This window comes from Struthio camelus, chromosome 4 (assembly GCF_040807025.1).
Source record: "Struthio camelus isolate bStrCam1 chromosome 4, bStrCam1.hap1, whole genome shotgun sequence".
NCBI lineage: Eukaryota > Metazoa > Chordata > Aves > Struthioniformes > Struthionidae > Struthio > Struthio camelus.
The window spans coordinates 48,102,440-48,130,312 of NC_090945.1; the positions used below are offsets into that span (position 1 = coordinate 48,102,440).

At 37.4% G+C, this 27,873-nt stretch overlaps 2 protein-coding genes across 6 annotated transcripts in view; one reads left to right on the forward strand and one right to left on the reverse strand.

Moving 5' to 3' along the window:
- The window catches only part of AGA (aspartylglucosaminidase), a 153,977-nt gene that overhangs the window by 92,779 nt on the left and 33,325 nt on the right, over window positions 1-27,873 (reverse strand). For 3 of the 5 annotated variants that reach the window (XM_068942548.1, XM_068942544.1, XM_068942549.1), the window contains exon 12: window positions 23,754-24,119. The exons of 1 other annotated variant lie outside the window; for it this stretch is intronic. The gene's annotated coding sequence lies outside the window, so the exon portion shown is untranslated. Of the gene's footprint in view, window positions 1-23,753; window positions 24,120-27,533; window positions 27,641-27,873 lie in introns of those variants that run through there. One more of the 5 variants, XM_068942546.1, reaches the window with a different exon arrangement.
- Window positions 3,397-27,873, forward strand: NEIL3 (nei like DNA glycosylase 3). The gene is made up of 10 exons (XM_068942529.1): window positions 3,397-4,288; window positions 6,615-6,730; window positions 12,080-12,214; window positions 13,325-13,538; window positions 15,320-15,394; window positions 17,833-17,999; window positions 21,297-21,466; window positions 23,784-24,183; window positions 26,416-26,590; window positions 27,449-27,873. The coding sequence occupies exons 1-10, from the start codon at window positions 4,172-4,174 to the stop codon at window positions 27,623-27,625; spliced, it is 1,746 nt and encodes a 581-aa protein (XP_068798630.1). The 5' UTR covers window positions 3,397-4,171; the 3' UTR covers window positions 27,626-27,873.

The following is a 27,873-nucleotide window of genomic DNA, read 5'->3' on the forward strand; positions in this document are numbered from 1 at the left end:
GAGACACTGACAGATAACCCTGTGGTCACGCTATTAAGCATAAGTCAGGGAACTCCAGAAACTATTGTGACAACACAAAAATATTAGTAATTTTGTTTCGTACACTTACACATACTATTTAAGTGTGCTGGTGGTTTTTTAATCCTCTGCCTGGCTTCTTCTAACTCTTGTTCTGCTTTGGCTACTTAAAGTACAATACATTAAACTTTCAAATAAGTAATTGAGTTTCTTATTTAATATATGAATTGGAACCCTAAGAATGTGCTCATCTGGGACAAGTTTTCCATTGGTATAAATCAGGATAGTATCACTGACTTTCAACTATCCCTCTTACTTCCAATCCTTTCATACAAATAAGTATTTTCAACACATACTTCATGTTCCGTGAGGATAGTACATGAGTTGTAGCATTTGTGCAAGAACCAAAAAGGGGCAAGAAAATCCCATACTAAACTTAAAAGCAAGGACTTTCCATTAACAGGAAGATCCACCACCCATGCCATCATTTATTTTGAGATAATTGACAAAAAGTAACTTAACTATGCATCCATGTTGGCTGTGCGTGACCTTCAAAATTAACTAGCAGACCATGAATCCATAATCGGAACACGCACCCTGAACAGCACATTATTTGGATTAATTACTTCAACAGACTTCATTTAAAAGGATTTGGGAATGCTTTTACAAGGTTTAGGAAGCATTTCATTAGGATTACATGATATGCAATTTTGAGTGTGCTTAACCCTTCACGTAAACTCTCTAGGCGAGCCTGTAATAGATCATGTCATCCACTGCTTATTTATTCTTATCCACAATTTTGTCACCATAAAGGGAATATCTTTGTAGTTCACTGCATACTTTCACCAATGCAAAGAAAAAAAGCTACACCTTAATGAGCGTTTCACTGCTGACAGGGTTTTTTTTGACTATTGGATTAGAAGAACATGGTATGCTTGTCCTCTGCACATTTCTGTTCTGTTTCCTTCTCAGTGGTCTGGGTTGCCCTGAGAGAAATATAACTCTAGCATTTGGTTTAAATATTCCAGTTAGATTAGTCTGTTTCTGCCATGTGAAATTGTTTCTTGCCAACTCCTTTTTCCAAAGCTTTGTCAATTGCAATTTTAACATATGTATTTCAAATGTGTACCAGCATTCTAGGAATAACACAATAATCCAATGGAGAAAATGTACATCAAACCAAGAGTTTGAGCAATTGGATGTTGGCAGCTCTACTCTTGCAAATTAATCTCATCAATTTTATGTCAAATGTCCTGCAACATTAACTGGTACCACAAGGCAGGGAATCAGGCTTGTGGTACAAGTTTTGGAAAACAGAACCAAAAAAAAAGAATATGTATGTTTTCCATAATTCTAGGAAACCTGAAATTTTGAAAAGAAATGTACCATTGATCTTTTTTTCTAATGAGATTATAACTGCAATAATATAATAAATATGTCAGTGAAAATATGAGCGTCCAGTTCTGAGCACACTATCATTCTCTTCTATGCTAATGTCTGAATGCAAATATTGCAAATGCATAAACACATCCAGAAATGGTACCTGAGAACACCACTGGGATATGCAACTGAGGCAGCTGTGCACATGGGTATAATAACAGGGGACAAATTTATGAGCATTGATTTGTTCAATTTCATTTTTAAAAATAGACTTTACTTTTCACTGTAAGTGACTTGCCATTAATTTCTGTATCTATTATAATAACACAGTAGAATGATGATTCTGTTGATGTAATACCAGATACAAGTAAAAAATGGCCTAATAATAAATGTCTGCCCGAGTGGAATTTATTTGCTTGTTTGTCCTTTAAATTTGAACATGTAATTACCAAATAGGAGAGACTACGTCTTGTGGCCACTGAATTTTTCAAAGTCAAAACACAGTGTGGACAACTCTTGATGGAAATCAGGTTGCCACAAAATGTTATATTCTAATAAAAAGCCCTGAAAGAAATTAAACCAAAGCTTTTATTGAGTACGCAATCCATCAGCCTCCTTTTAACATTTGCATCTTACAAAATGTGTCCCTGTAGCCCAAATAACTGGAAAGTGTAGTGTTGATACTCAGTGGCAACAACTGACACTTCCCGACTCAAAGAATTACTGTTATGAAATCAGCTAAGACGATTCTACTTACCACCCTGTAAAATGCAAGTAGTTTTACGTTTTTGTTCTTGACTGCACTAGCAATGTGATTAAAAAACTGTATCAGCAATAATTTTGCCCAACAGCTGCTGCCATTTATGTACTTGTACTTCATATCACGAAACAAAACACTCTGATTTACAGAGTTCAGCACTGGGCACTTGTTTCAAACTGTTAAAAGCGCCATTGTCTCTTACAGTGCTTTTACCTCTCTTCCCTTTGTTGCAAGGGAATAAGTTTTTCTTAAATAGTTTTCTTAATGTGAAAAAACTCCAAACTGTTATCAACTATCACCAAACACTTTAATATAATGGTCATGAATGATGGTTTGTAGAGCTCAACATGAGCGGGTATAAAACTGCAGGCAAAAAGTGAGTTACTGCAGAATCTCTATGAAAATAATTTGTTTACATGAGTGGAAAAAAGGAAAAAAGGGGGAGAGAACCTTTTAAAAGGTTAGTATTGGAGTTTCAGATATGTCTGCAGAATGAGATGCAGAATTTAAAACCTAGTCTGCTCTAACACACTGCACAAATCATCTGCTGAAAAATATCCAGTCATAAACTCCCTTATCATGAAATTCATTATATTTGATAATCAAATAACAGGAACTGCTGTTATCTGTAAGGTGCTTACATTCATAAGTGAATCCCTCCATGTGAGTTATGCACCCATTTCTGTCTTGAGAAAAACAGTGAGGCAGGACTCAAGGGCAGCAGAAAAATCAGGTTGATTTTCACATATTTTGGAATACGGGTGATCTCTCCCCTCTGATTAGTGAGTTTAAATTTTTGGCTAATGACTGCTTTATTTTTAAAATTTAGAATAATCACAGCAAAAAATATCACCGTGAAAAATAAGAAATGGAAATGGGCTACATTTAGCAGCATACCCTAACTTCGAAATAACTGACTTCATAATTCAATTTCAGCAAACAATACTTCAACCTGATCTAGTGGCTGCCTTTGGGGGAAAAAACGTTCACCTTTTAGGAAATGAGAAGCATTTCACTCTGCCCTGCATAGACCTGAATATTCAAGGCATCAAGCTTGATAAAAGCCTGGATATGGTCTGTTTACGTAAGAAGTAACTGTGAACTGAGAGATTTAGGCCAGTGTGAGTATACCTCAGGAGGTGAGCGTTAGGAAATGGGGTGTACTGTTCTATCTGCCAATACTAGTTCCCTCAAATTTCTTAAAACTTACAGAGTTTATTATTCTTACCTCAAGCGCAGCAGTGAAAAGAATCTTTTCCTTGTGTAAACAGACTTGGTCAACTTCCAAAACCTATTAAGTATTTAATCTGCTAAGGCTGAAATTGACTTCCAATTGTGCACGGAGTGAGTCTTACAAAACGAGGTGCTTGCAGAGGTGTTTTAAACGACAACAGGAATGCGGTGATAACTGATTAAGTATTTAAGGACGTTAGAAGTTCACACTTGAGAGCAAAATAAATAGGATATACCGTGTTTTCTCTGCAGTGTCTCGCAAAACAAAGCCTGTTGCTTAGTGTTCATATGGTTACCGCTCCCATCCATGAAGACGGTCCTCTAAGCTCAAACATCAAGTTGTGAGGAGAGGGCCGGGCCTGAAAAAAAGACGAGTCTCCCCGGAGTGGGCGGGTCCGTCATGGCGACAGGCGAGGAAACGGCTCGTCCCTTTCCGCTCCCCTCGCCGCCGCCCATGACAGGGACCGACCGGCCCCTGTCCCCCGCCCCGCGGTTGTGCCGAGCCTCCCTACGGACCGAGCCTGCGCCCTGTATCGCGCCGCTAGGGCAGAACAAGCGTTTCCACGGCGCTGCCTTCCCTCAGGCTCGGCCCGGACTCCCCCAAGCGGCGCAGCCCTCCCCGCCGGGGCCGCTGCGCTAACGGCGCGGCGCTCACCAGGCCCGCCCGGCGGAGGCGGAGCGACGCCCGGCCCTGCGGCACCGCCCCCAAGCGAGCGGGAGATTTGAACGGAAGAGGCGGCGGGCGGAGGGGTGCAGAGCGTTTGGCAGCGGGCTTCGGCAATGGTGGAGGGTCCGTGCTGCGCCTTGTACGGAGAGAGGCTCCGGGCCCGGGTGCGCCAGGGCCAGGCCGTGCGGAGCATGCAGGGCAGCGCCTTGCCAGGCGGAACCGGCGGCGCGGTGAGGGGCCGCGGCCGGGGGGGGGGGGGGGCATGCGGAGGGGGCCGTTGGCGGGGCGGCCGTTGGCGGGGCGGGGCAGCCGCCTGTCGTGGCACTGGGCTGCAGCCCTGGCACTGCTGCCGCCTCTGCTCAGGGGCCGGGCAGGGCCGGATGGGGGAGGCAGAGTGTAAATTTTGTGTGTGTCGGGGGCGGGGGAGCGGGCGGAATTCTGCCAGGTTTGGGGGAAAAGCATTTCTCGGTGCTGTCAGGAGTTGCTGGGCTGCTGAGGCGTGGGAACACTTGCCTGGCTGACATGACCTTCAGAGCAGGATCGTTAGTGTCCCTGGCATCTCCTTCCTCCCCCCTGTAATTATGGCAGAGCCTTAACCTCACCAACTGTTAGTTGGCAGAGTTTTCCTTTTTTCTGTTCCTTTAAATTAATATGCCTTAAAGTATGCTTGTGATCAACGTAATAAATCAGCCTTAGGAAACTGGATGCTTAAAGAGAAGCTAGAGCTGGAGAAACATAGGCTTTTTGTAAATAATGAGGGAAAACTTTTAGAATCCCTTTTGTTCACTAAAAAGGGCAAATCTTAAAATATCATTTAACTTCAGGAAATATATGGTACAAGGGAAAACTATAGTAGTAGTTCCTGGTTTTAATTGCTTTTTTTGGTGTTCCCATAAGCTTTCAAAAGTCTGAAAGAACCAGGCTAGAGGAAGATACACATTAGTCTGCAGAAATGGAACTTGTTTATATAACTACTTGTTTTAAAACATCACATTAATTAGACCAACTATTTAAACAAATAAATCATGTGACATCTGCTCTCAGTATACACAGTATGTAATTTCTCTACTAGTTTTTATCCTTTTTGTTGGCAGCATAAAATAATTCAACATTTTATAAAACTCTGCTGGGGCTTGTGAGACCTGGTAGAAAAAGATGTTGGGGTATAAATGAACAGGTCTAGCTAATGAGTTGTGAAGATCCAGTACTCCGGTTTTGATTATGGATGTGGCTAGGTTTTTTTTTTTTTGTTTTTCCACATGCCTGTTTTCATTCAGCCGTGAGAAACTGTATGTAATGCTTGTGTCCTAAGTATATTGGTATCTCCAGACAGAAAGTTGCTATGTTTTTTTCCCCTGTTCTGTGTAAGACAGTACTTAAAAAACCAATTTCAGAAAGAAAGTAGTTCAAGATATTTATTCTGTTTAAAATATATGCCATCAATAAATTAGTTTTTTTAAATATATAGTGTGTATTTTAGTGTGTGTGTGTGTCTTTCAGGAGTTTGATTCCTGAAGTAAGGAGTTAGCTCTTGTAGTTACAAAAAGAAACTTCATTCCCTTAAATATACTGATGATCATAACTTTGTACAGTAAAAGTGACCTCAGGGGGACTTTATTCACTAGCAAGCAACCATCACAAGGCTTTTGCACTGCTTAGATCTCAAAGTGGCTGTTAACCATGGACAAAGCCTTGGCCGGTAGAAAAGAGTTACCATGCTCATGGAGACTATTTAAATAGAGTCTCCATACTAGGATTAATATAAAGGCTTGCCTGATACCAAAGTGGCATGAGTTTAACCTAAAATATTATGAAGAACAAGTTAGTTTTCCAAGTAAAGTCTGACTCTGATTTAGTTTAACAATCCTGAGTGGCTTAAAACCAAAATAAATCTTGTTGCACATGCATTTACTTACTTAAGTTTCACAGGCTATGCAAGACAAGGTGTTTTTTTTTTTTTTGCCTCAATCTCACAATTATCATTTTCTTTACTAGTAGTATCATACCTGCTGCTCAACATCTTCCGAGATTAGCCTTTCAGCTAGTAGGAAGACAAAAATACTTCTGTGAACTTATTGTGTATTACAGAAGAGCCTACACTGCCTCATGTGAAACACTGAAAGAAAGCATACTCAGAGCATAGCTAAAAACTCCAGCCAGAGGCATTCTGAGAAGGCTAGGATTCCACAAATGGCTGAATTAACAGCTTGACAAGTATTTAATATCCAAACTATACCCTGTTGGTTTACATCATCCTGAAAACCTGTTTGAATTCATGTCTTGAAGAAAAAGCCATAAAATAGTTTGATTAAAAAGATGCATTATTTCAATTCTGAAAATAATAGGCTAAGTTATGATATCCTTAGTAATCATGACTGTCCACTTCCTTAGTAAGTAGCACCATTGTTTTTGATAGAGCTGCTTAAAAGAAAAGCTTTGATGCTGTGTAAGTGGGAACATTAATTCATACAACTACTGCTGAATGTGTACTGATGCTACAATTAAATTATTATAATTTCTGGTTTAAATCTTGTGTGTATGTGTACTCATTTTCAGACTGCTGTGAGTAATGAGAGAATCTCTGGTCACAATGCCCTTACTGGACATGTTTACAGAGGTGTGGAGACTTTGGGAAAGGAGCTTTTCATGTATTTTGGTCAGACAGCTTTAAGGTAAGAGGTGTGGGGAGAAAAAAGTTCCCTATGCATTTAAATTACACGCTTTCAGAGGGTCTTCCTGTTCTCTTATCGGTTCCACAGATTTGAAAGTTAGTGTTACAGAGAAACTTCTCTGCAGCTGCCTTTAAGTGCTAGGAATACTAAATAGTGGCTTAATTTGTTTGAGACAACTCACTGTTTTATTCTGAGTTTAAGATCTCATATAAAGGTACCTGAAAAAGACGGATGTTCCTTGAAATGCTTCATTTTAAACAGGAAATTGCACTATCTAAGGACAGAACTCATAGAAATGCATACAGTTACAGTTGCTTAGCATCATCCATCACAAACTGTATTTGCAATTACACTTAGCTTTCCTTAAATACTGTCTGTACTTAAACTATCTGTACTTAATTTTTTAATGATTCAGTTGTTCTGACAATAAGTTTGTGTGAGGGAAAACTGCCAGACTTAAAAATAGTCTGTGTGTATGCGTCTATGCTGCCTTTCTTGCTTTAAACACTGTAACACCTCCTTGCTTTGGAACCATGGTTTGAAATTTGGCATGTGAATGGTTTGGGGATCACAAAGGCATCTCTTAGTTTTCTAGTGAAACTATGGCTCAGAGACAAATGTTAAAACTGTGCCAAATCGTTGTTTGTTCACGCTTTGCAGAGCTTAGTAGAGATTTGTTGGCATGTTTATTATTATCATATATGCTTGAGCTCCTTGGAGATATCCTCATGCTAGCTACCAAGGTCTTTTTCTAAATCTAGTTTTTTGCTTTCTAGTTCAACATATTTCTGTACTGTAAGTGTCAATAAAAACAATCTAACAAGTGTGCAGTGTAATGGCCTATTAAAAAAAAAATTGTTCTTTACAGTAATTACTATAACATAAATAGGTGAGGCTCTTATATTCAATAGGTAATGCTTACATTTAATGCTTTTCTTTCACCCTCCCACTTACAACATAATTATACACCTTTAAAAAGAAAACGGTGTCACTTCTACATTCAAGGTAGTTGTCGCTTAGTGACTGATCTTGAACAAAGGTGCCAGGTCATGATTTTTCTTAGTTTAAAATTGATAATGTCAACAAGTATCTTACAGTTTGGTGACATGATATATTTCCAGTGGCACTGCTCTTGTGGGAGAGTGATGGCACTGAAAATGCTTGGCTGAGAATAGAACAGTTTACAGTGGTTGCACTCTGGATAAGTAAAGGCAGTGATATATTAGTAATTACTTGGGGTAGACTGATCTCTGGTAGCAGGGGGCTACTGGTTATCAGACAGCGTCATATGCTTATTTCTCCAAGTGTTAGAGAAATGCAACGTAGGGAGTTGATTGAGGAAAAAGTATATACATCTCACTTTAATACAGAGAGTAACCCTTGAAAAGGTACATCTTTTATTTAAAATAAAAAGTGATAAAGGATGGAAGCAGTAAAATAAAAAGCCCTAGACACAAGATCCCATTAAAAGTCTCTGGGAATGAAAGAAAAGTTTACAAACTATTAAGAGTCCAAACTCCCTACAGCTGTTTACTTTGGATTTTTTAATCTCTTGAGACAACTGTTGGCATATCAGTTAAAACATTCTAAAAACTCTTCATTTAAGTCCTTCCTAAAGAATATTAGATTAGGGCCTGATGGCTGAAGAAACCAAGATTGCCCTGTAGGTGAATTCTTAGAGCAACTTTAGGACATTTAGCTCTTCTTATTAAGAACAGTATCTGTGGGGGAAAAAGGTAGTGAGAACTACAGTTTCCACTATTCCCTCTATGGTTTTGTAGTGGGAACCACCAAAGTTGCCTGACAGTTCAGTACCAAGGGATTGGGTGTCCCCTGGGAACTTAGCTGAGCATCACCTTTTTAGTTACTAAGGTAAAGAAACAAAATGTAACCCAAGTTCTTCTTTTAAACAGAGGTATACCAGTGGTCTTCCCCTGGTCAAGTTCCTGCTCTGTAGCTTAAAGAAGAGGTTAAATGTAAATAAATATTTGACTAAAAATATCTAAAGTACATAAATGTGCTAACAGTAAAAAGATACTATAAAATAGCACTTCTGGTTTTTTTGGTTTGTTTTTAACCCTAATTTTAGGTAAAATTATAGATGATTATAGTAAAGTTGGCAGTTTGTTTAAGCTGAATCACTAACAGTACTTTGCAAAATAGCATTAGGTGACCCTTTCTCAGGGAGTAACGAGGTGCTAGTCTTACAAGCACACTTCAGTGCTTTATACAACAATCATACAAGTAACTACTAGGACAGAACTGTCTGTATTTTAAAGGTACCCATACCTGTGAAGGATAGGATTATTGTCCTAATCAGTTTCTCTTGCTTTGTATGGGGCTTTCTTAAACAGAAGAAAAAGCAATTTTTTTAAAAAAAGATAGAAGCCAGTTATAAAGTTTTCTAAAAAAAAAAAAAAAGGGGGGGGGGGGGCAGAGGAAGTACCTAGAACAGATGTTAGCCTTATTAAATGACTGTATTACAAATTAATTGGATAAGCAAAGGACCAAATTGTACACTAAGAAAATGTTCTCAACACACTAAATTACTTTCAGATATAGGATTTTCTTCATGAGAAGGGTTACTGCTGTGCAGATTCTGAATCTATACGTAGTTTTTCAGCATAATAAAAACAGCTTTTTTGTCTGCCAGGGTTTCTTGCAAAATCCTCATAGTGATCCTGAGATGTTAGTCACATAGACCTAGGTAGCATGTTTTTTGAAAGATGGAGCCATGAAAGGTAATCAACTTATTTTATGCTCTTGGATTTTCTCAAGTGGGGAATGACTGCCTGGTGGAAGAAGATAACCTGGCTAGGAAATCCTTTTATACGCTATGTATGGTTACTGTTTGCCTGACTTATAAATGAGGCAGATACTTCTCAGATATTGCCATGTTATAGATAGCAATTAGTCAGTGAAGGAAATCCAGTTCAGTATTTGCTATATACAAATTGATAAAGTGGACAGTCAGAAGTTTTGTTTGAAGAGTACAAATGAGCAATGACTCCTTTGAAAGAAATTATCACTGGTACTGTTACTTTTAGATCCCCATTTAAACAAGTACATCAAAGTCAGCAAAGAAAGTAACGTAAAGTTTTAGGAAAATATGAGGTATTTTTTTTCCAAGTGTGCCTTGAAAGTCACTTAAGAAAAGCAAAATAAAACAAAAAAGGATGAAAGTTGAAAAAATCAGTAGTAGGGGAGATGGCTTAAAATGCTTGCATAGGTTGCCCTGTGATACTAGTGAGCTGTCCCAGAGAGGCCATGTTGTCATGGAAGTGATACAGCTGTGTGAGAGAGATTGTACTGGACCTAGTTTCTGTAGTGTACTATTAATGTAAACTTGGAATGGTAAATTTATAAAAATTTATAAAAATTGATAAGGTGCCTGTGTTTTTATATAGCTGAAAAAAAGACAAAACATCCTTAGAAAGGAGGTCTTAATCGTGGACCACAAATCCCTTAAAGGGAAAGGAGAGACTTCCATTGTCTTGACTGGATATCACATCTTGGCTGTTAGAATCTGATAATGTGAATTGTCAGTGTTTTTATTTCTGTCTATAACAGATTGTGCTGCTACTGAGTGCTTTTTTTTTTAATGGTTTAAAGAAAACCAGAGCCTTATAATATTGTGTGGCACTAAATCATTCTAAAAACTTGCTTTTTTCCCTTTAAGAAGTTGATGAATTTGTTGTTTTATTACAAGCTGTCAGCTGAATAACAGGTCTACATTTAATTAAGAGTAGCTTTTGTATTTGTACGTAAAATGAGAAGAGTTCCATTTTGTCTCATTTTGGCACATCAAAGAATGAAACACAAGAGTGAAATTCTGTAAAATTCTTAAGGCTTTCTAATGTAAAAGGGATTTATGCATAGAGATAATTGAATTATTTTCCCAGTCATGAACTGGCAAGTAGCTATGACAGCTAATAGTTGTGACTTTTACTGCTCCTTGTAAGCAGTGTACTGGAGCTTAGTAAATGAAACTATCGGCTATTAATGTGTATGCTGTTTCCTTAAAACAAACTTGCAGGAAATGTTTATTGCATTCCTAATTGATAGCAGTACACAAGAGTTTAAAAGTCTGCTTCTTTTTTAAAAAAAAAAAAAAAAAAAAAAGGCCTACTTAAGCGTATGTAGTACTGCTCATGAAACTTGAGAATTGGAAATGTCTAACGGAAACAAAAGCTGCCAAAATAGCTATACTAACTGAACTGAGCTGTAAGAAGAAAGCTTTTGAAAGACGTAGCTTTCTGAAAATTGAAGAAAATTAATGAATAAATGCTATTAGGAAGTTGCATAAAGAGCTGCACTTAGTGAAATGTTGTCTTAACCCAGCTGTAAATATTTAAAATGCCCATCCTTCCTGATATGCAGCAAAGAGAGAATAAAAGGAAATAGATACATGATATTTCTCTGGTTACATGTGTAGTTTGATCTGGTAATTCCTGCTGTATCTAGAAGATAATCCACCTTTTCTGATATACAATGTTTTTCATTTAAGAAGTATAGAAGTAGGGCACTCCCTCCATTCTTCTCTCTGCTTTAAGAGCTGAATTTATCAGGTAAGTGTATAATAAATACCTAAACAAAATAGATGGGACAACAATCAAACTTGTCCTTGCTTAAGTATGCTGTCTCCCAGTAGAACACATTATAAAATGTAAGACCTCTTAAAGCATTAGTGATCTGTAAAAGGATTTATTGAAAGAGTCTGTTCCGCCTCTTTGCTCTCTGAGTATTTTTCACTTTATTTCTTTTACTTATTTGTAATTGGTCTGCAGTTTTTGCCTTGGTTGCAGGCAAAGAAAAGCAGAAAATGTATGTAGCAGATGTTAATTACATTGTTTGTGGCATTATTGAAAATAGCGTTGATATGGTAACAGGGTTGACGGTATGAGGACTGAAATCTTTCCTTTCGTATCTGATGACTTTTGCCTGTTTTAACAAAAAACTATCTGGTGAAGTAATCTATGATTTCTTTTAGCTTCTAGAACATAATGTGGAAGACTAGCATTTCAAGTGAAAAAATTTAAGTGTGATAGACCAGGAGTGCGTGTTACTCAATGATAAGTTTTGATATTTGCATAATAAATTATGAAGAGTACCTGAAAATTGCTGTGTTTTGGAGTGTTTATATCTTGGGGTGGAAAGGGTTCTTCCCTTGTAACTGAGCACTACGTGAACAAGTCATATGCTGCCATATCCTGTTAATGACTAGAATTAATGCACATGTGTACTGACTTGGTTAGGTCAGAATAGTTCACAAACTTTAAAAAATACACAAGTCTAATGATTGGAAGCATTGTTAAGGTAAATACCCTTAAGAACTTTGTTTGTTCCCAGGGTTCACTTTGGTATGAATGGTTCCATGTGCATCAATCACGATGGAAGCAAAGACAGAAATGGAGTACTACCAGTTTTGAAGATACAGCTTACGGAAGATACAGTCTGTTTTTTTGAGGCAACAGTAGAGTATAGGTAAAGTAAAATGAATGAAATTAAAGAAAGTAATAATAACCCACAGCTTGATTTATTTTTCTAACAATGTGATTTTTCACTATGTTATTAACGGAATTTTTTGAAGTGCTTGGTTTGCCATTGTAGAAACAAAGAAATGTAATAAAGCTTCTTAAACATATCATGTTTTATGGGTATGGAAGTGTAATATCTGTTATTTTTTATCAGAATTTATATACAGGTAAAGTAGTTTTATGCAATAATTCTTTAAATAGTGTCAAGACCAGGAATTCAATTTGCATTGAATTCCGTCTTCTTGTTTGACCGCTGAACCCCATTACTCCTTTAATTTGTATTCAAGTCTCAATTCTTAACAAGAACAAGAATGTAAGGGTCTTCATATATGACAACTATTGGTTTTAAATTTTTATGCCCCAAAGGTTGTGTTTTCACTTTTTCTTTTTGAAAGCAAATTGGTGTAACTGTTCTAATTAACATTAACTTGATGTATTCATCCATCAGCACTGTACTTCTCATTGCTAATAAAATGAATAAGAAGCTTGATTTAAAAACACTTGAGGCTCTTGGATGAAAGGGATTTTGTAAATTCACATATGTTACTTGAATTCATGTTATGAAACATAACAACCTAGGCAAGTCTGAGACTTCTTGCACTGAATTATTTTGAATCTTTGTTCTTCAACTTACAATTAAGCTTAACCTAATAAAAGGTTTAATAGAATCTATCTTTTATTGTCATGTTGAAACTACTGGACCATGTACCCTTATTTTAGTTATGGGTGATGGTCCAAAAATATAGTATTTCCACGTTGAGAGTAGTTTTAAGGCAAGAACCTGGCAATTATTTTTCAAGCTAATATGAACAAAAAGAGCATGACTTCTGCTGTGTTGGTCCAGATGCTAGCATGTTCCGTGCATGTATCATTGAGCTGTTTCATTTTTTTTCAAAAATTTTTATGCCTCTGCCTGTCACTGGTATTTTTTTGGTTTGTTTTATCTGCATATAATATACCATCATATCTTCAAATGCTGTTTTTACAACCATATTGGTAAATTAGCATATAATTAAAATTTAAAAAAAACTCTGTCTTACTGCGTCTTCTCTTCCAGAAATGCAGCTGAAAGTGAGCAGAAAGTGAGAATGATGGAAAGCTTGGATGTCTGCTCTCCAAAATTTAGCTGCTTAAGAGCAGAAAGTGAGATTAAGGAGCAGAAAACTCGCATGTTGTGTGATGTGTTACTGGATCAAGCAGTGTTACCTGGAGTGGGAAATATCATAAAAAATGAAGCACTATTTGACAGTGGCCTCCATCCAGCTGTTAAAGTGGGTGAAATGTCTCAAGATTGTTTTTAATGACAAAAAAAGTATTAGGAATGTAAATCTTTATTTATATAATGTTTTGTCATCTTTTCTTTTAAACCTTTCTTTGTTTTATCTTTTTTTTTTAAAGTTCTAAGACATTAAAGTCATATTTTAGCATTATAATCTGGGATATTTGTCATAGCAGTCCTTAGGACCTCTTTCTGTTACTCTTGTCTCCCAGACTGGACATATTTGTAGGGGCCATTTTCATAGCTTCCATTTACTGTGCTGCTAGCTAGGATCGTTTGCTTTTTTGCATTGTTTATCATACTTTTTTGGTTTGGATCCTCAAGCATGTATCTAGAAACTTCTGTGGAGAATTGAAGTCTGCGAACAAGTCTGAAATTATATAGATTGTAAACCAAAGCTGATGAAAACAGTACCTGGAAGTCCAGAACATGTTTGTGTGTTTTTCTTTTGCGTTATTCTGTGGCTTTTGTTTTTGGGTTTTTTTGGTAACATAATGTGTATGAAAGATTTCATAGCATCAGTTTGGATTTGAAACTTTCTAGAGCTGTATGATGATATCTGTTCTAAAGTGAATGGATATTCATTACAGTTTGGGGAAAGCTGTCTTTGCATTTCCAGCAGCTTATAATTTCTGAGACTGAAGTACTGCAGTGGAGAAGAGCCTTGAGTCCTGTTTTCTCTGGGGAATGTTACTGCAAAAATCCCACTATTTGGTTTATTTGAACGAAAGTTAAAATCAACAGGAACTATAGCCTTCCTGCGTATCCAACAGCCAAAGCTGGATGAATAGGTTAGGAATCGTGTGCATTCTCACTCATGCTCTTTCTCACGTGTGTTCTCTCTCTCTCTCTTTCTCAATATTATTTAAAAAAAAAAAAACATATATGTATATTTACACACACAGACACCCCCCCCCCCCCCCCATCGCCTGGTTTCTGTGGACTTTGAATGCTGATTCTGCTGAAGCTAGGGACAAATCCCTTCAATAGGCTTCTCAAGAATTAAAAAAAAAAAAAAAAAAAAAAAAGGGAGAGGGGGGGAAAAAGTTGGAGAGAACATCCTGGAGCTTTATTCTAATGTCCTTCTCAAAGCAGGTCTAACTTTCAAGTTAAATCAGATTGCCTGGGATCTTATGCAGTGGAGTTTCCACAACCTTCACAGACTGAGATTCCACAGCCCTTCTTGGCAATCCACTTCAGTGCTTAAGCCATCCCTAGATATTAATCAAAATGCACTGGGGTGCGTCCACAATGTGAGCTGGCAAAGGAACGAAAAATGACTCAGAATTTTGGTGTTCTTAACAAAAATGTGTCTTCTTGATACATCTCTCTAACTGTGGTGCCTATGGCTCAAGTATTCTTCTTGAAGATCTCTCATGGGAAAGAGCCTATCTGACAACAGTTAAGTTATGTCATAAAATCCACTAGGAAACCAAGAGGGAACTAAGAGTTGTTAACTCCATGAAGTTAAAACTGACGTTAGTGTCCTATGATCAGGAACTCTTAGGTTGATGTAGAGGAAGACCACTGACACTTTTTATATAGGGCAAAGTACACTGCTATTCACACAGTGAGTTTGTGTAGAGTTGTATGTGCAAATGAACTATTTTAAAGAGATATTACACAAAATGTAGTCAGAGAATTTATCATAAGAGGAAGCAATGTAATTCCGTATTGACTGAAGACAGCTGGAGGGCCAGTATATTACAGGTTTTTTTACTGTTGTTGCTTAGTGTACTAATAGTGTAAAAACTATGCTCGTCTTATTCACAGGTTTGCGAACTGACAGATAAGCATATATGTCACTTGGTGAAAATGACACGTGACTTTGCCCTCCTTTTTTATAAGGTAAGGCTTCATGTTTCTGAGAAAACTCCAAAACTCGGCTCCAGCATGTTTTTATTTGTATGTAACCATCTAGTAGAAATAGTAAAAAGATGCAACAAGGCAAATGTTTCAATGCATAAGAATCTTGGTTTGGGTGCTATTAACTGTGAATCCTCTAATGAGGGAGAGGTGGTGGAGCCTAGCTTCCGACCCTTGGCACGGTTGCAGCAGATGAGTTTGACAGCATGTTGCCTGGCAAGTTGAGTTCAGTTCTGCTGTGCGCATGCTGTAAAGTTGCTCTGAGCATGTCAGAATTGATGTACATTGAATGCATGTTTACAGGTAAGATAACTACACCCTAAAGGTCATCCTTCAATAGGAAACTAAGAATTGCCTTGGGGAAGTATGAAGGTAATTGAATTCATGTGGTTTCATTTATGAAACTTTGAAATAGTATATTTTTTGACTGAATAGATGGTAACTTCTAACAATTGGCTTCTAACTTCTAACAGAGTTAATTTTGTATAGTTAACCACAGGGGGTGTGCCCAGATATAGAAGATGAGCTTAAAACTAGTTTTAGAAAGTAGTTCCCAGGCATGCGGAAAGGGTCCTGGTGAGATGTTTGGCTGCCAAATGCAGCCGCTGAGTAGGGTTTGGAGATTCCTGTCAAGATATTAATCATGGGGGAAAAGCCTTCTAACAAACCTTTCTTCATCTTTCTTATAATGAGCTGAACCTTGATACATCTGAAAACCCTTTTTTGGTTGCTAGAGGGGAGACTCTTAAAATGCTTAAACTCCTGCTTCTCCCCCAGCGTACTGAAGAGCAGTGTTTAGTCTCCCCTGGCTGGGGAAATCTCTCTCTTCATACTGCTGAAACCTACCAGTAAAGAGAGAGCACCCAGTTCTGCAACAGCTATAATACTAGGAGATTTAGATGTGCCACAGGCTTTTAGAGTGACAATAAACAAATAGGTAAATGGAGCTACAGAAGTTTAAACTATTTTCAAAATTTTTATAATCTATACTTACACAGTATTTGCTATTCAAGTCTTTTTAAAGGATGAGCTAAGCTTCCAAAGTCTCTTTCAGGTAATATAATGAAAACAGATTAGTAAGAGTCATAGTACATGATCACTGTTTATAGAATGTTCTTATACTGTAATTATTATTCCAGTAATGATACTGTGTTGTTATTTCAAGTAACACCTTACAGATCCAAAGATGTGCAGTCTTATTGATGTAAATACCTGTTGTTTTTGTTTGGCTTTTAAATTACTGAGTGGTAGGAAATTCTACGAATAAGAAATTAACTCTAACCTTAAGGAGAAATCTGTGGGGGGAAAAAAAACCAAGCTGCTTGTCAATATTCAAGCAAATATATAATAGCAATTCTTTCTGGTTGAATTATTGGAGAGCAAATTGTACTCTCGAAAGCAGAAACAGCTGTTATTCAGTGAGGCTAATTAGTATGGGTGCAGCAGAAGCAAATATGCTGAGCCCAAAGCCACCCATATTCTCAGAAAACTCCACAAATCCTCATGCATTGTGGAGCTAGAGCCTGTCAGAGCTGGGTTGGTTTTGCTAGGCCAGCTCTGATATTATTTAAACTGTGCTCGTGGAACTGTGACTATGGTGCTGATGCTCATGGAGCTCTCCAAGGTTGGCTCTGGCTCTCCTACTTTCTTTTGTTTTTTCCACTAATTTTAGCAGGGGTATGTCTATGCTTACTCCATGCAAATTCTCTCATGAAATGTGCCTGCTTGTCAGCGAATTAGGTCGCTGTGTACTAGGCTAGTACGTGCTTAATTTAACGTGACTTTCTGTCACAATCTGGGAAGCTTGCTGTGGCTCTTTATGGGCCAGCTTGCATGCAGCACGGCCTGTGCTGAGGTGAAGCTGAGAACTTCACTGGCCTCAGGCTGACTCATATAAGTTTTCTGGACTATCTCTGTGTTGTGCCATTCTCCAGGTTTTGGGAAGTTTGATTAACTCAGATTGTACTATTAGGCCTGAGCAGGCTCTGGGTTTTTTGGGTTTTTTTGTATTGGTGCTTGTGAACTCTTCAGGCACTCTCCTGCAGGGGCCAGGTCTAAGATGACCGGTGCTGAATCAGTTAGGTGGTCCAGCCGGACTCAGGCTGGATCCCTGGCATATGTTTGCCTGTACCGTGCAAATATGTTTTTTGTTTTTTGTTCTGTTCTTTACTCTATTATCTGGAGAAACCCAGGCCCTGTTATCCCAGATTTAGAGACTCTTCTTATATAAGTCTGAAGTACAGACAACAGCATTTATTAACATCCCTTAAATATCTTTGTTTAGTAATTAGCTGTCAGTTTACATCCGTATAGGTTTTTTTGTTTCCCCCTCCCCCCCCCCACTTTTTTAATGTTGGCTTCAGTTGAAATGAAATTTATATTGGGTCTTTAACTTGTGTTCTAAGTATGTTCTGCTTTAGTGCCGCAAAACAGGGTCTCCACTCTACAAACACTACAAAGTATACAGGCGCCCTACCTGTGGTAAGTGCAATGGGAAGATCACTATATGTCGTTTAGGAGAGAACAACAGGATGACCTACTTCTGCTGTCGATGTCAAAAGGCTGATCCACAGCTTGTCAACATTAGGTATGACTGTGATTCTATAACACTTTTGAGCACAGCTGTCATCTGAAAAGTGCTGTAACAATAAGAGGACAGTAAATATAAAATGCGTAAGGATTCATTCTGTTTGAGAACTGAAGTCTCTTGACTTTACAAAAGCAAATATTTTGGCCATTGGTGTTTAAAAATGTTTAAAAACTGTGGTTTCTTGATACCAATATATTGAAATAGCTAGTACTCTAACCACATGTGGGAATCATTGTGAGAACAACTCATAATATTATGCACTGCTTCTGGAAAAATTGCCCCATGTTCTTGGTATTATCAATATAATAGGCTTGGATGTTTACATACCACTGAGTTGAATGGCGTAAGGAAGGTAGGAAGAAATGTGTGCTTCTTTCTATTCCTTTTCATAGAAAGCTCCCTCCAGTCAAACAGGAACAGCTATACAGCTTTACATCTGTACTATTTTTTTTTTTTTTCTGGCTGTAAAGTTACAAGGGAAAACTAAAATTTCAGCAAATTCAGAATATAGAAAATCTTGTAGAGCTTCTGAAGTCATAGATTCAGCGACCTCTTAATTGTTAGTGTGCTTAGAACACTTTCTTCCTCCTTATCAGTTTTAGAAATATTTTACTACAGGCGTGCCACTAAGACACTTGCAGTTCTACATAAATTGTGCTAGCAGCAGCCTTTTTTCTTTTTATTTTAGAAAAGCCCAAAATGCATTTGATATCACACAGGGGCAAAAAGTAAAGGTTTCAAAAGCGTCCTGTTCACTCTTAAACACCTAAGTTGCTCTTGAAAATTTTCATCTCAGGCCTCAGAAGCTTGCTTTTTAATTTTGAGCTTTGTCAATCTAATAAAACATACTGCTCTGTACAAACTTTGCCTTCATTAGTACGTACTTTGGGATGGGGGTAGGGGAGGAGAAAAGATTTGCACAACAGAGAAATCCCTTCCCCGCTCTCCTCCTTTTAAAACAACTATAACTCAGATGGCTGAAGGGATTTTTGCTTAAGACTTAAAAATTGTCTTTGAGCACAGATCAAACAAAGAAAAGTCCAGCATGGAAGATAATATTTCACATGCTGGTAACCCCAATCTGCTATATTTTCAAAGGTTATAATGAGAAATCTTTTGCAGGAGGGTAAGAGGACAACAGTGCTCCAATGAGTCAGATTAATGAATTATTTTTCCTGCATCATTTTCTAGTTATTTTCCCTCTCACTCCTAGAAAAGTAGGTATGCTAGACTTCATAGAAATTGGGAACAACAAAGGAAGGCTTTTTTTAAGGAAAACAGTGGTATCTTCCAGTTTAAAAAAAAGTGGTAATGGTAGCTATAAAATAAGAAGTAATTTCTAGTGATATCCTCATCATAATGTCAGATTGTTGTATTCTGCTGGTCTGTGTTTTCTATTATGCAGTAACTGTTATCAAATAAAAGTACTTTTAACTTGAGTGGTAACTAAATGCTTATCTGCCTTTTTAAGCTTTTCACATTTTAAGGCCAAAAGGAGTCACTGTGATCAGACTGACTTACTGCAGTATTTCACCCAGTGGGTCTCGGGTCAAGTTCAGTAGCTTATGATTTTGCTCACTTGAAAATATGAATAAAACACCTATTATAAGCTACCTCCTCAAATCAAATGTACCCTGACTCTCTAAAATACTGGATCATGAGATAGGAAAAAAATGTAAAACAGGAAAAACATCAGATTACACACACAGGATATGCTGAATATAATCAGTCTAGTAATGCATCTTTGATACCTGAGTAGCAGAACTGATTTAATAATGTAGAAATATCCATTTTTTAATACAAACTTACCACTTAAGCTGCTTGTTATCTAGCCACAGTATTTCGGTGAATGCTACTGTAATGTCTATTCTAGCTCTTGACAGCACGAGATCTCTGAAATGTTAACATTTCTCATTGTTCTCCATATCCTTCCTGCTGTGGAAGAGATGTGGCAGGTAATGGATATCCCTACCACTATGAGAGAAGCATATCTTGGAAGCCTGTTGAGGAGAGTGACAACTGCAGAATAAATAATAGGTCTGAGGAATATCACAACAATTTCCAAAAACAGCAGTTTGGTTTTTTAATTGAAGTGCTTAAGTTTTCATGATTAAAAAGTTTCCAGAATGCGCGCAATTCCATGAAAAGCTATGCAGAAAAATGTTTGAACGTTTATCAGTCATAGTACTTAAACTTACATATATGTGTCTTATTGAATTGATAACCATTTCTGTTATACTTACTATCCAGATGTTGTTAGCATATTATGGCAAAATTAGTCCTTGATAACATGCAATGATTGCAAAATAGTTACTATGATTCTAAGCAAATAAATCTGCCATCATGAGAAGGTGGTATCACTGAGGGGGACAGAGCACTGGAACAGGTTGCCCAAAGAGGCTGTGGAGTCTACTTCCTCGGAGATATTCACAAGCTGTCTGGACACGATTCTGGGCAACATGCTCTAGGTACCCCGCTTTAGCGGAAGGGTTGGGACTAGTTATCTCCACAGGTTCCTTCCAAGCTCAACCGTTCTGTGATCCTGTGATAGTCTACAGAAAAATAACTTCAAATGTAATCTATAGAAGTGTTTGTAGTACAGCTGTGGCTCACCAGTCACAGGTAGGACATTTCTGAACTCCTTTTGATAACAGAAAAAAAAAAAGCATGAAGCAAGAAAGAAAATTCTTAATTTTGAACAAGCTCCTAAATGTTAAAAGTATTTAAGCAAATGGTGACACCCAAGACAGACTAAGTTTAAGGTTTTCAGTTCTGCTGGCTCTTATGATAATATGGCCTAATGGCTATCATTTAAATGACAGCCAAGAAATTTGTTTGTTATATTATGTGATTTTTCTTTATTTCAGTCCCTGAACAGTTCTTCATTCACTAATGTATTTGTTAGCAAGCCTTCTGTAGAAGGGATGGGGGAAAAATACAGGAACAGTCTTCATTTCTCCCCAGATTTCTTGCTGCAGTACTTGAAAGTGGTACAGAATTTGAGAAAAGCTGGGACATTGTGCTGTAGAGTATAATGGGATAATAAGTAGCGTTCTGTTAATTTTAGCTTGAATATTTTTATTTGTATTACCTCTCCAGCATTGAGGAAGATTTGTCCTTTAAATAAAGAAAAAGATCAAACTCTAATCATGACATGCTGTCCAAGCTATGGTAGACAGCTATAACACTGTGTACTACTTGTTCTCTAGCCCTGCGTCTCCCTGCACGTAGTGGTGTAAGGTAATCTGTAGCAGAAACATCACAAAATACTAACATCATTCTTTTGTTTCACAGCAAACTGCCAGCTAGAAATAGCCTAATTGGCTGGGCATATGGCAGGGGGTCATGTTCTAACGAACGTGTAGCTCAGAAATCGGAAGAAGAGTGGACGTGTATGCGCTGTACCCTAATAAACAAGCCTTCTGCTAAAATTTGTGATGCCTGCTTGACTTCAAGGCCTGAAGGTATTGAAAGGTTGTTTGGAACTTGGATTGGGGGGAGGGAGAAGGATTGTATTTTTGATGCCATTTTCAGAACTATAAAAACTATAGAACAAAGTGTCTCATAGGTAAACTGTAAATCATTTTTTATGTAGCTTTCACTAACTGTAAAGCCAGATTTTGGGGGAATCTTACGCAACCAATCATGGAAACTCTCTCGTCTTAAACTCAAACCCTAAAAATATCTAGACTTACAGCTTTGTGTGCAGCTAAGGATTCTATGGACAAGCCACTCCTGTGGCCCTTTGTTTTTAACTAGGGCAAGGAGTGAGACAAAATGCCATTTTCTCATTCTTTCAGCTCTCCTTAAAATCATTAAAAGTTTGCAGCGCACCTCTGATAGAGATGAAAATCATCGTGGGAAGGAGGGCAAAAAGTAATTCCTAGTCTTTCATGTGAACAAAAGCACTAGAGAATATATTTTAGTACCCTTTGCAAAAAGAGTGTGTTAGGGTTTCTCAGGGGCTAGGTTTTCTTCCTCCAAGTTCAGAATAGGGGTGGTTCTGGACTCGCTTCCTAAATTTGTTGTCTCTTACTGAAGCTTTACTCTCTAGACCTCCCAGTGAGCCGAAGCAGCTATGAATGAGACCTAGAAAGTGAAAGGAAGATGGAACCAAATGAGTAACACTGACTTCTGTCCAGATTTCTGTTTAGAAATCTAGGTATTAAGAAGAGATGAGTGAAGTATTGGATGAACTTGCCCCTGAAACCTGTGTCTGTTTTTGTTTTGTTTTTGTATATGAAGAAGAGAGCTTAGTTTCCTCCTCCTGTAGGAAGAGAAAGGAAATCCCTCTGTGGAGGGATTTACAGGAAACTAGGTGGAACAAAACTCATACTCAGACATTTTGAATTGTTGCATGTACTCCCAGAAGCATAAGTCTGAAGGGGTGCATGCATGTGACTTCTTATGACTAAAGCTGATTCTATAACAATTCTGTAGTAATTGAAACTTTTCTACCTTAAAAACTAACCCTCCACTTGTTATGCCTAGAGAATCATTCAATAAAGTGGCAGTAATCTGCGTGCTACAACTTAATCTTTTATTTTTCTAGCCTTAATTCTGCGGAACCAAAAGGGAAGACACTTGTTAGTAGTATACAGGCTCTCTTTGTACTTGAGAAGAATTAATGTGTTTAGACTCCAGGACTGATTGTTTAAAAATTCCCTGGATTTAACCACATGACTCAAAGTACGTTGAAATTAAAATTAAAGATCATAGATTCTCATAGCTCTTGAGTGGACTTTGAGCCATACTTCTCAAAGTGCGAAAATACACCCAGCCTGCTGGAAGAAGCACCTTATGGTACTGATGCCTGTTTCTACAAAATCATTTTAATGCTTCTTAAAAAGTGTTGATTCATTCTAGATACCACCTTGTATGAATGGAATGGTGTGTATCAAACTCCTATCTTATTCCAGTTAAACTCCATTTTCCCAGGCCAGGAATCAGGAAAAGTATGACTTTGTGCATGGCATGAAATTTGTTGCCAGCAGAGGCTAATCTTCTTCCTTTCCTGCAAAATCAGTGCCAGAAACCTGTAAGCTTTAATTTGTCCACAGATTCAGATTCACCAATTAACACCTCTCCTGGATTTAATATTCTGAGCTGGATTTTAAAATATATAGCAATGTCTGCACAGCAAAGATCTCTATTGTAAGCTTTGTATCAAAGTCCTGTTCCATTTCTTCTTCTGTACTACCTCTAAGTTTCACTTCTTTAGCTATTACTGGAAAACTGCTATTGCTACTTCTATTACTGCAAAACAGGCCTGGAATTTGAAAATCTGTTAGATTTGGTGGAATACTGTTATATTAAAAAAAAAAAACTCAAATTTTTTTTCTTTAATAAGACTTTCTTTGCATTGTAAGAGTATTATCTGAGATTTTGTTAATATGGATTTGCTTATTTCTCTCTTTCTCTTATAGGCATTAAGGTTCCCTGTCTCCTCTCCTCTCCTCTCCTCTAGTTTTTATGTATAGAATACTCCTCAAATCTAGCTCCATTCAAATAACAGTAATGTTATTCTGAAATACATGATGTTGACTCCAAAAGTGCATGAGCTTTTGTAATGGAAGAAATTTGGCATAGTATCTATCTAATCTGTGACAGGTTTTGCAGTCTTCCAAGATGTAAATAGAAGTAAATTCACTCTTTCTCTCTCTCTCTCTGTATAAACATGTATAACTGTATGAACAGTTATATATATATATAGATCATATTTATGATCTATAGACTCACTCTACACAGATGGATTAAAACCAATGATTTATTTTTCCTTAGTTCCAAAGATAGAGAATGATGAAGATTCTGCAACTTTTAACAGAAGCTTAATGAAGTACCCTTGTAATGATTTTGGAAAGCCAAGTATAGAAATAAAGATCAATAGGAAAGCTGCATTTGGAAATACAACCCTTGTCTTAACAGATCTTGGCAGCAAAGTTGTTCTGAGAAACGATACCCAAGTATCTGATGGACACACTCAGTGTGGTTCGCCAAAGAGCAATTTGGATCACATTCAAAATGTATACCAGTCAGGGGGAAGTATAGAGAAGTACTGCTCAACAAATATAACGGCTATGGCTTCATCCTCCCATCAGCAGCCTCTCTCTTTCAAACCTGTTCAAAAGAAGCAGAAAACTGATCGTATATCCTCTGTTCTCCAGCATAATATAGGAATCAGGTATGTTATTCTACAGTGTAAGTAAGTAAGTCTTTTTATAATCCAACAAACACATTTTATACCTGAAGACTAATGGAATGTTGCAGGGTTCAGACATTGTCTTTGGATTTCTGTCAGAGGTAACTTATTCCTGGGTAACTCAAATTACATTCAGATTTCAAAAGCACTTAATGACCTTCAGTTTTTTTTACCGAAAAAGTCTAGATTTCGGCATCTGGCCAGTCCTGCTGTTAACTAAACTGCTGTTCATAGTTCAGATTTTTAAATGGAACAGAACAATACAGCTCTAAGCAGTAAACTGACACAGTTCTGCCTAAGGAACTATCTGACCGCTGCTTATATTAGTAATGTAGTTGCTGTATGCTTAGAGAGATCTTGAAATCATTGTGAAAGATGCCAAAATGTAAACTCATGTCCCTCTTAAAAGTACTTATTAGACAGGTGATGTTTTCTTACTGCCTTGATCATTAATTTGTCTTCCACGTTTACAGAGATGTTCTTTAATCCCTTTTTTTTTTTTCTGCAAAAGCATGTATGCTTAGTATGTTTTGTTTATTGCAACCTAAAGAGAAGAGAATCAGGTCTGTGGGAACTCTGCTAAAATGCTAGCAGTCCGAAAGTTAGAGGCCCTAAGAATAAATATATTATCTCACTTTAAATGTGTAAATTCTTATTATGAAAATAACTAGATGACTATTCTAATTACAATGACTTGTAAGCTAGCAATTTTCAGTATTCTCCCATGGTATGAACCTCTGTACTGGTAATTATTTGATGAACCTCCCAACCCTATTTTCTCTTAACTTTCCTCCCCATCCTACATGTAACTACTTGACACTCCACCCATCCTGAATTTTTACAGTTACATAGTCCCATTCAGACACATCCATAGTCTAGTTAAGAGAAATTTAGTGAGAACCTATGGGGGTTGTTGGGGAGAAGACTGGTAGAGATGCACAACAGTAATGGGAGTGCAAGGTGGATGTAATTAATGGTGGTAAACTGTGCAGAGTGAATGTGAAAGACATTCATGATATGCTACAAAATTCTTGGTCATGTGTTTCTTCTGAAACGTACAAAATTTTTGCACTGTTGCAAGCACTAGCTGTGAAACCAGATCTGGCTTGCTGGCATACTAGGCTGTATGAATACAGATTCTGCTTACTGTCTTAGTAGAGGGCTACAGAGAACTGAGGATGTAGGCAGGATAATTGAGAGCAGAGGGAAGCAAAGAAAAAATCAGACAATATCAATCATAGTAACAGGTAATTATAGCAAGTCATATATTTAAATATATCTAAGTTTTGGGGGGCTTGGGGATTTTTTTTTTTTGAAGTTGTGTCAGAAAAGGAGGGGTTTTGTGTCTCATTTTAATGAGATGTTGGAAGAAAACGTTGCTGATGTCTACAGGACTGTGATCATCCAGACATAAAACACAACATAAAGTTCCTAAGCTGAAAACTTAACAAGAATGGAATGAACTAATTAATCTTTTCTGTTTTCACTGTAGTTTCATCACTGCTTTTCTGCTCTGTAAATAGATTAGAAAGATATATTTCAAAGAGTATTAATCTTATTTAAAAATGGTGATGTGAAAAAGAAAGCCTTGTGTATTGCATTCAGATAATCTCTGGCTATTTCAATGATAAGGAATGAAGAAAGAAACTTTATCTTCTTCAGAGAACACTCTTCCACTCACTCAGCTAGATTACTTCTCAGAATATGATTTGGAACACTACAGTAATTCTTTATTAAAGAGGATGGAAAACTTTTCTGTGAAGTGCACAAATATCCATGACCTTGAGCAATTACTTGGTATTCTGTTTTTTGGGGTTTTTTTGTTTTGTTTTCTCTCCTGAGAAAATTCTTTAAGTATATGTTGGAATTTGGGAAGGGAGATATAACACAGGTAATATGATTTGTTTTGTTTTGCAGATGAATTTAGGAATATGTTAAAATACTTTAAAACAATGGTTAATGCTAGGGAAAACTGGTATAGTACCTGGAAGATAAGCACAGAGTTAGAGTTGTCTATTCACTCCTAGTAATCATTCATCTTTACCTAAAGCATAATAGGGTGCATTAGAAAAGCAAGCTCTTTGGCTGTCATTGTGTGCAACAGTACATTGAGTATGCTATCCTAACAGCAGGAGAGAGAGTTCTTTGTCTGGTTGTGGTGCTGGTAATCTCTTTAACATTATGCAGAAGTAATCTTTTAACCTGTCATTACAGCAAACCTCAAGTTAATACGACAGATGGTATTTGTACGTTAAACACGAGCCATCCTCACTGCAGTAAACATAACCGCCTCTGCAGCCTCAGAGTTGTGAGAAAGGATGGAGAAAACAAGGGCAGACAGTTTTATACCTGTCCTCTACCCAGAGAATCTCGGTGTGACTACTTTCAAGTATGTATAAGATTTTAGAGACTATTTTCTAATAAAACAAATAAGGTTATATGCTATTTGCTTAATTCAACAGGTCTCCCCACTGCCCACTTACTCCACTATTTGTAATTGTGGAAAAATATGATCCATTTAAAGCTTAAGGTCACTTTTAGATACTTCTGCACGCTAAATTGAAACCGAGAGCATAATGGTAGCTATGAACAAGTAGTATATTAGTTACTTTCCTTACAACTTTGAAGGCATGTCCTTGTGCAAATACTCTTAATCTAGTTCAGCGCAAAGTAACATAGATGCATAGTAGAAATATTGGTTGGAAGGGATTTCTAGAAGCCTTTAGTTCAACTTCCTGCTTGAAGCAGGACTACTACCAACACGAGATCTACTCAGCCATGTCTTTGTCTAGCCAAAATTTTGAAAACCAAATTCCATAACTTGTCTAGACAACTGCTGTGCTAATGCCTAGCAAGACCGTTCCAGCTGCAACTTGTGGCCATTGCTCCTTGCTATGTGTGTTTGACTGAGAAGAGTTCACTCAGTCACCTACCATCAGGTAGCTGTAGATGAATTCAGGACAGTAATAACAGTGATGCCTTAATTGGAAAGAATGTGTGTGTTAACATCAATTAAAGTTACAAGGTTAAAATATTTATCACTAGTTAAATTATACGTAGTTACAATTGATGTTACAGAAAAATCTAAAATCGCTAGTCACAAAACACAACAAACTATCCTAACTACCAGGAGAAGTTCCTCTTGCCACTTATCTGCTAAGGCCCCCCTGTAGATCTATTTCTGTTCCTAATTTTAAAATAAGGAATTCATAGCCATCACATACGCTAAAACTGTCTGTTTTCGCAGTGGGCTGACTTGAATTTTCCATTCTGTAACCACGGGAAGCGCTGTGTTATGAAGACCGTGTTGAAGATTGGTCCCAATAATGGAAAGAACTTTTATGTGTGCCCTTTTGTGAAGGAAAAACAATGTGGCTTTTTTCAATGGGCAGACAAGGGGCCAGGTATGCAGATTCATCCTTGATGTTAAGGTTTTCATCTGTAAAATGAGATTTAGTAGTTATCCTAAGGAACAGATATCTTAGGATTTGACCTTTTCTTTCCTAGTTGTTACTCTGCATTTTTTTCTGTTCACTGGTTCATAATAAAATAGGTCCAACAACTAAGTAAAGAACTGCAGACTGGAAAGAGCAATTGCTATATCTAGCCCTGTGAAAATTAAACGTCGCTTGCATCTTGCATACTATTTTGAAATAAAAACATTTACCTCAA

What these genes read in the sequence shown, in the direction of transcription:
- NEIL3 (XM_068942529.1), top strand. Translation starts at nt 4,172, where the DNA reads ATGGTGGAGGGTCCGTGCTGCGCCTTGTACGGAGAGAGGCTCCGGGCC. An exon ending in GCCTCCATCCAGCTGTTAAA is followed by an intron (nt 13,539 to 15,319) that starts GTGGGTGAAATG and finishes TCTTATTCACAG; the next exon opens with GTTTGCGAACTGACAGATAA. An exon ending in TTGCCCTCCTTTTTTATAAG is followed by an intron (nt 15,395 to 17,832) that starts GTAAGGCTTCAT and finishes GTTCTGCTTTAG; the next exon opens with TGCCGCAAAACAGGGTCTCC.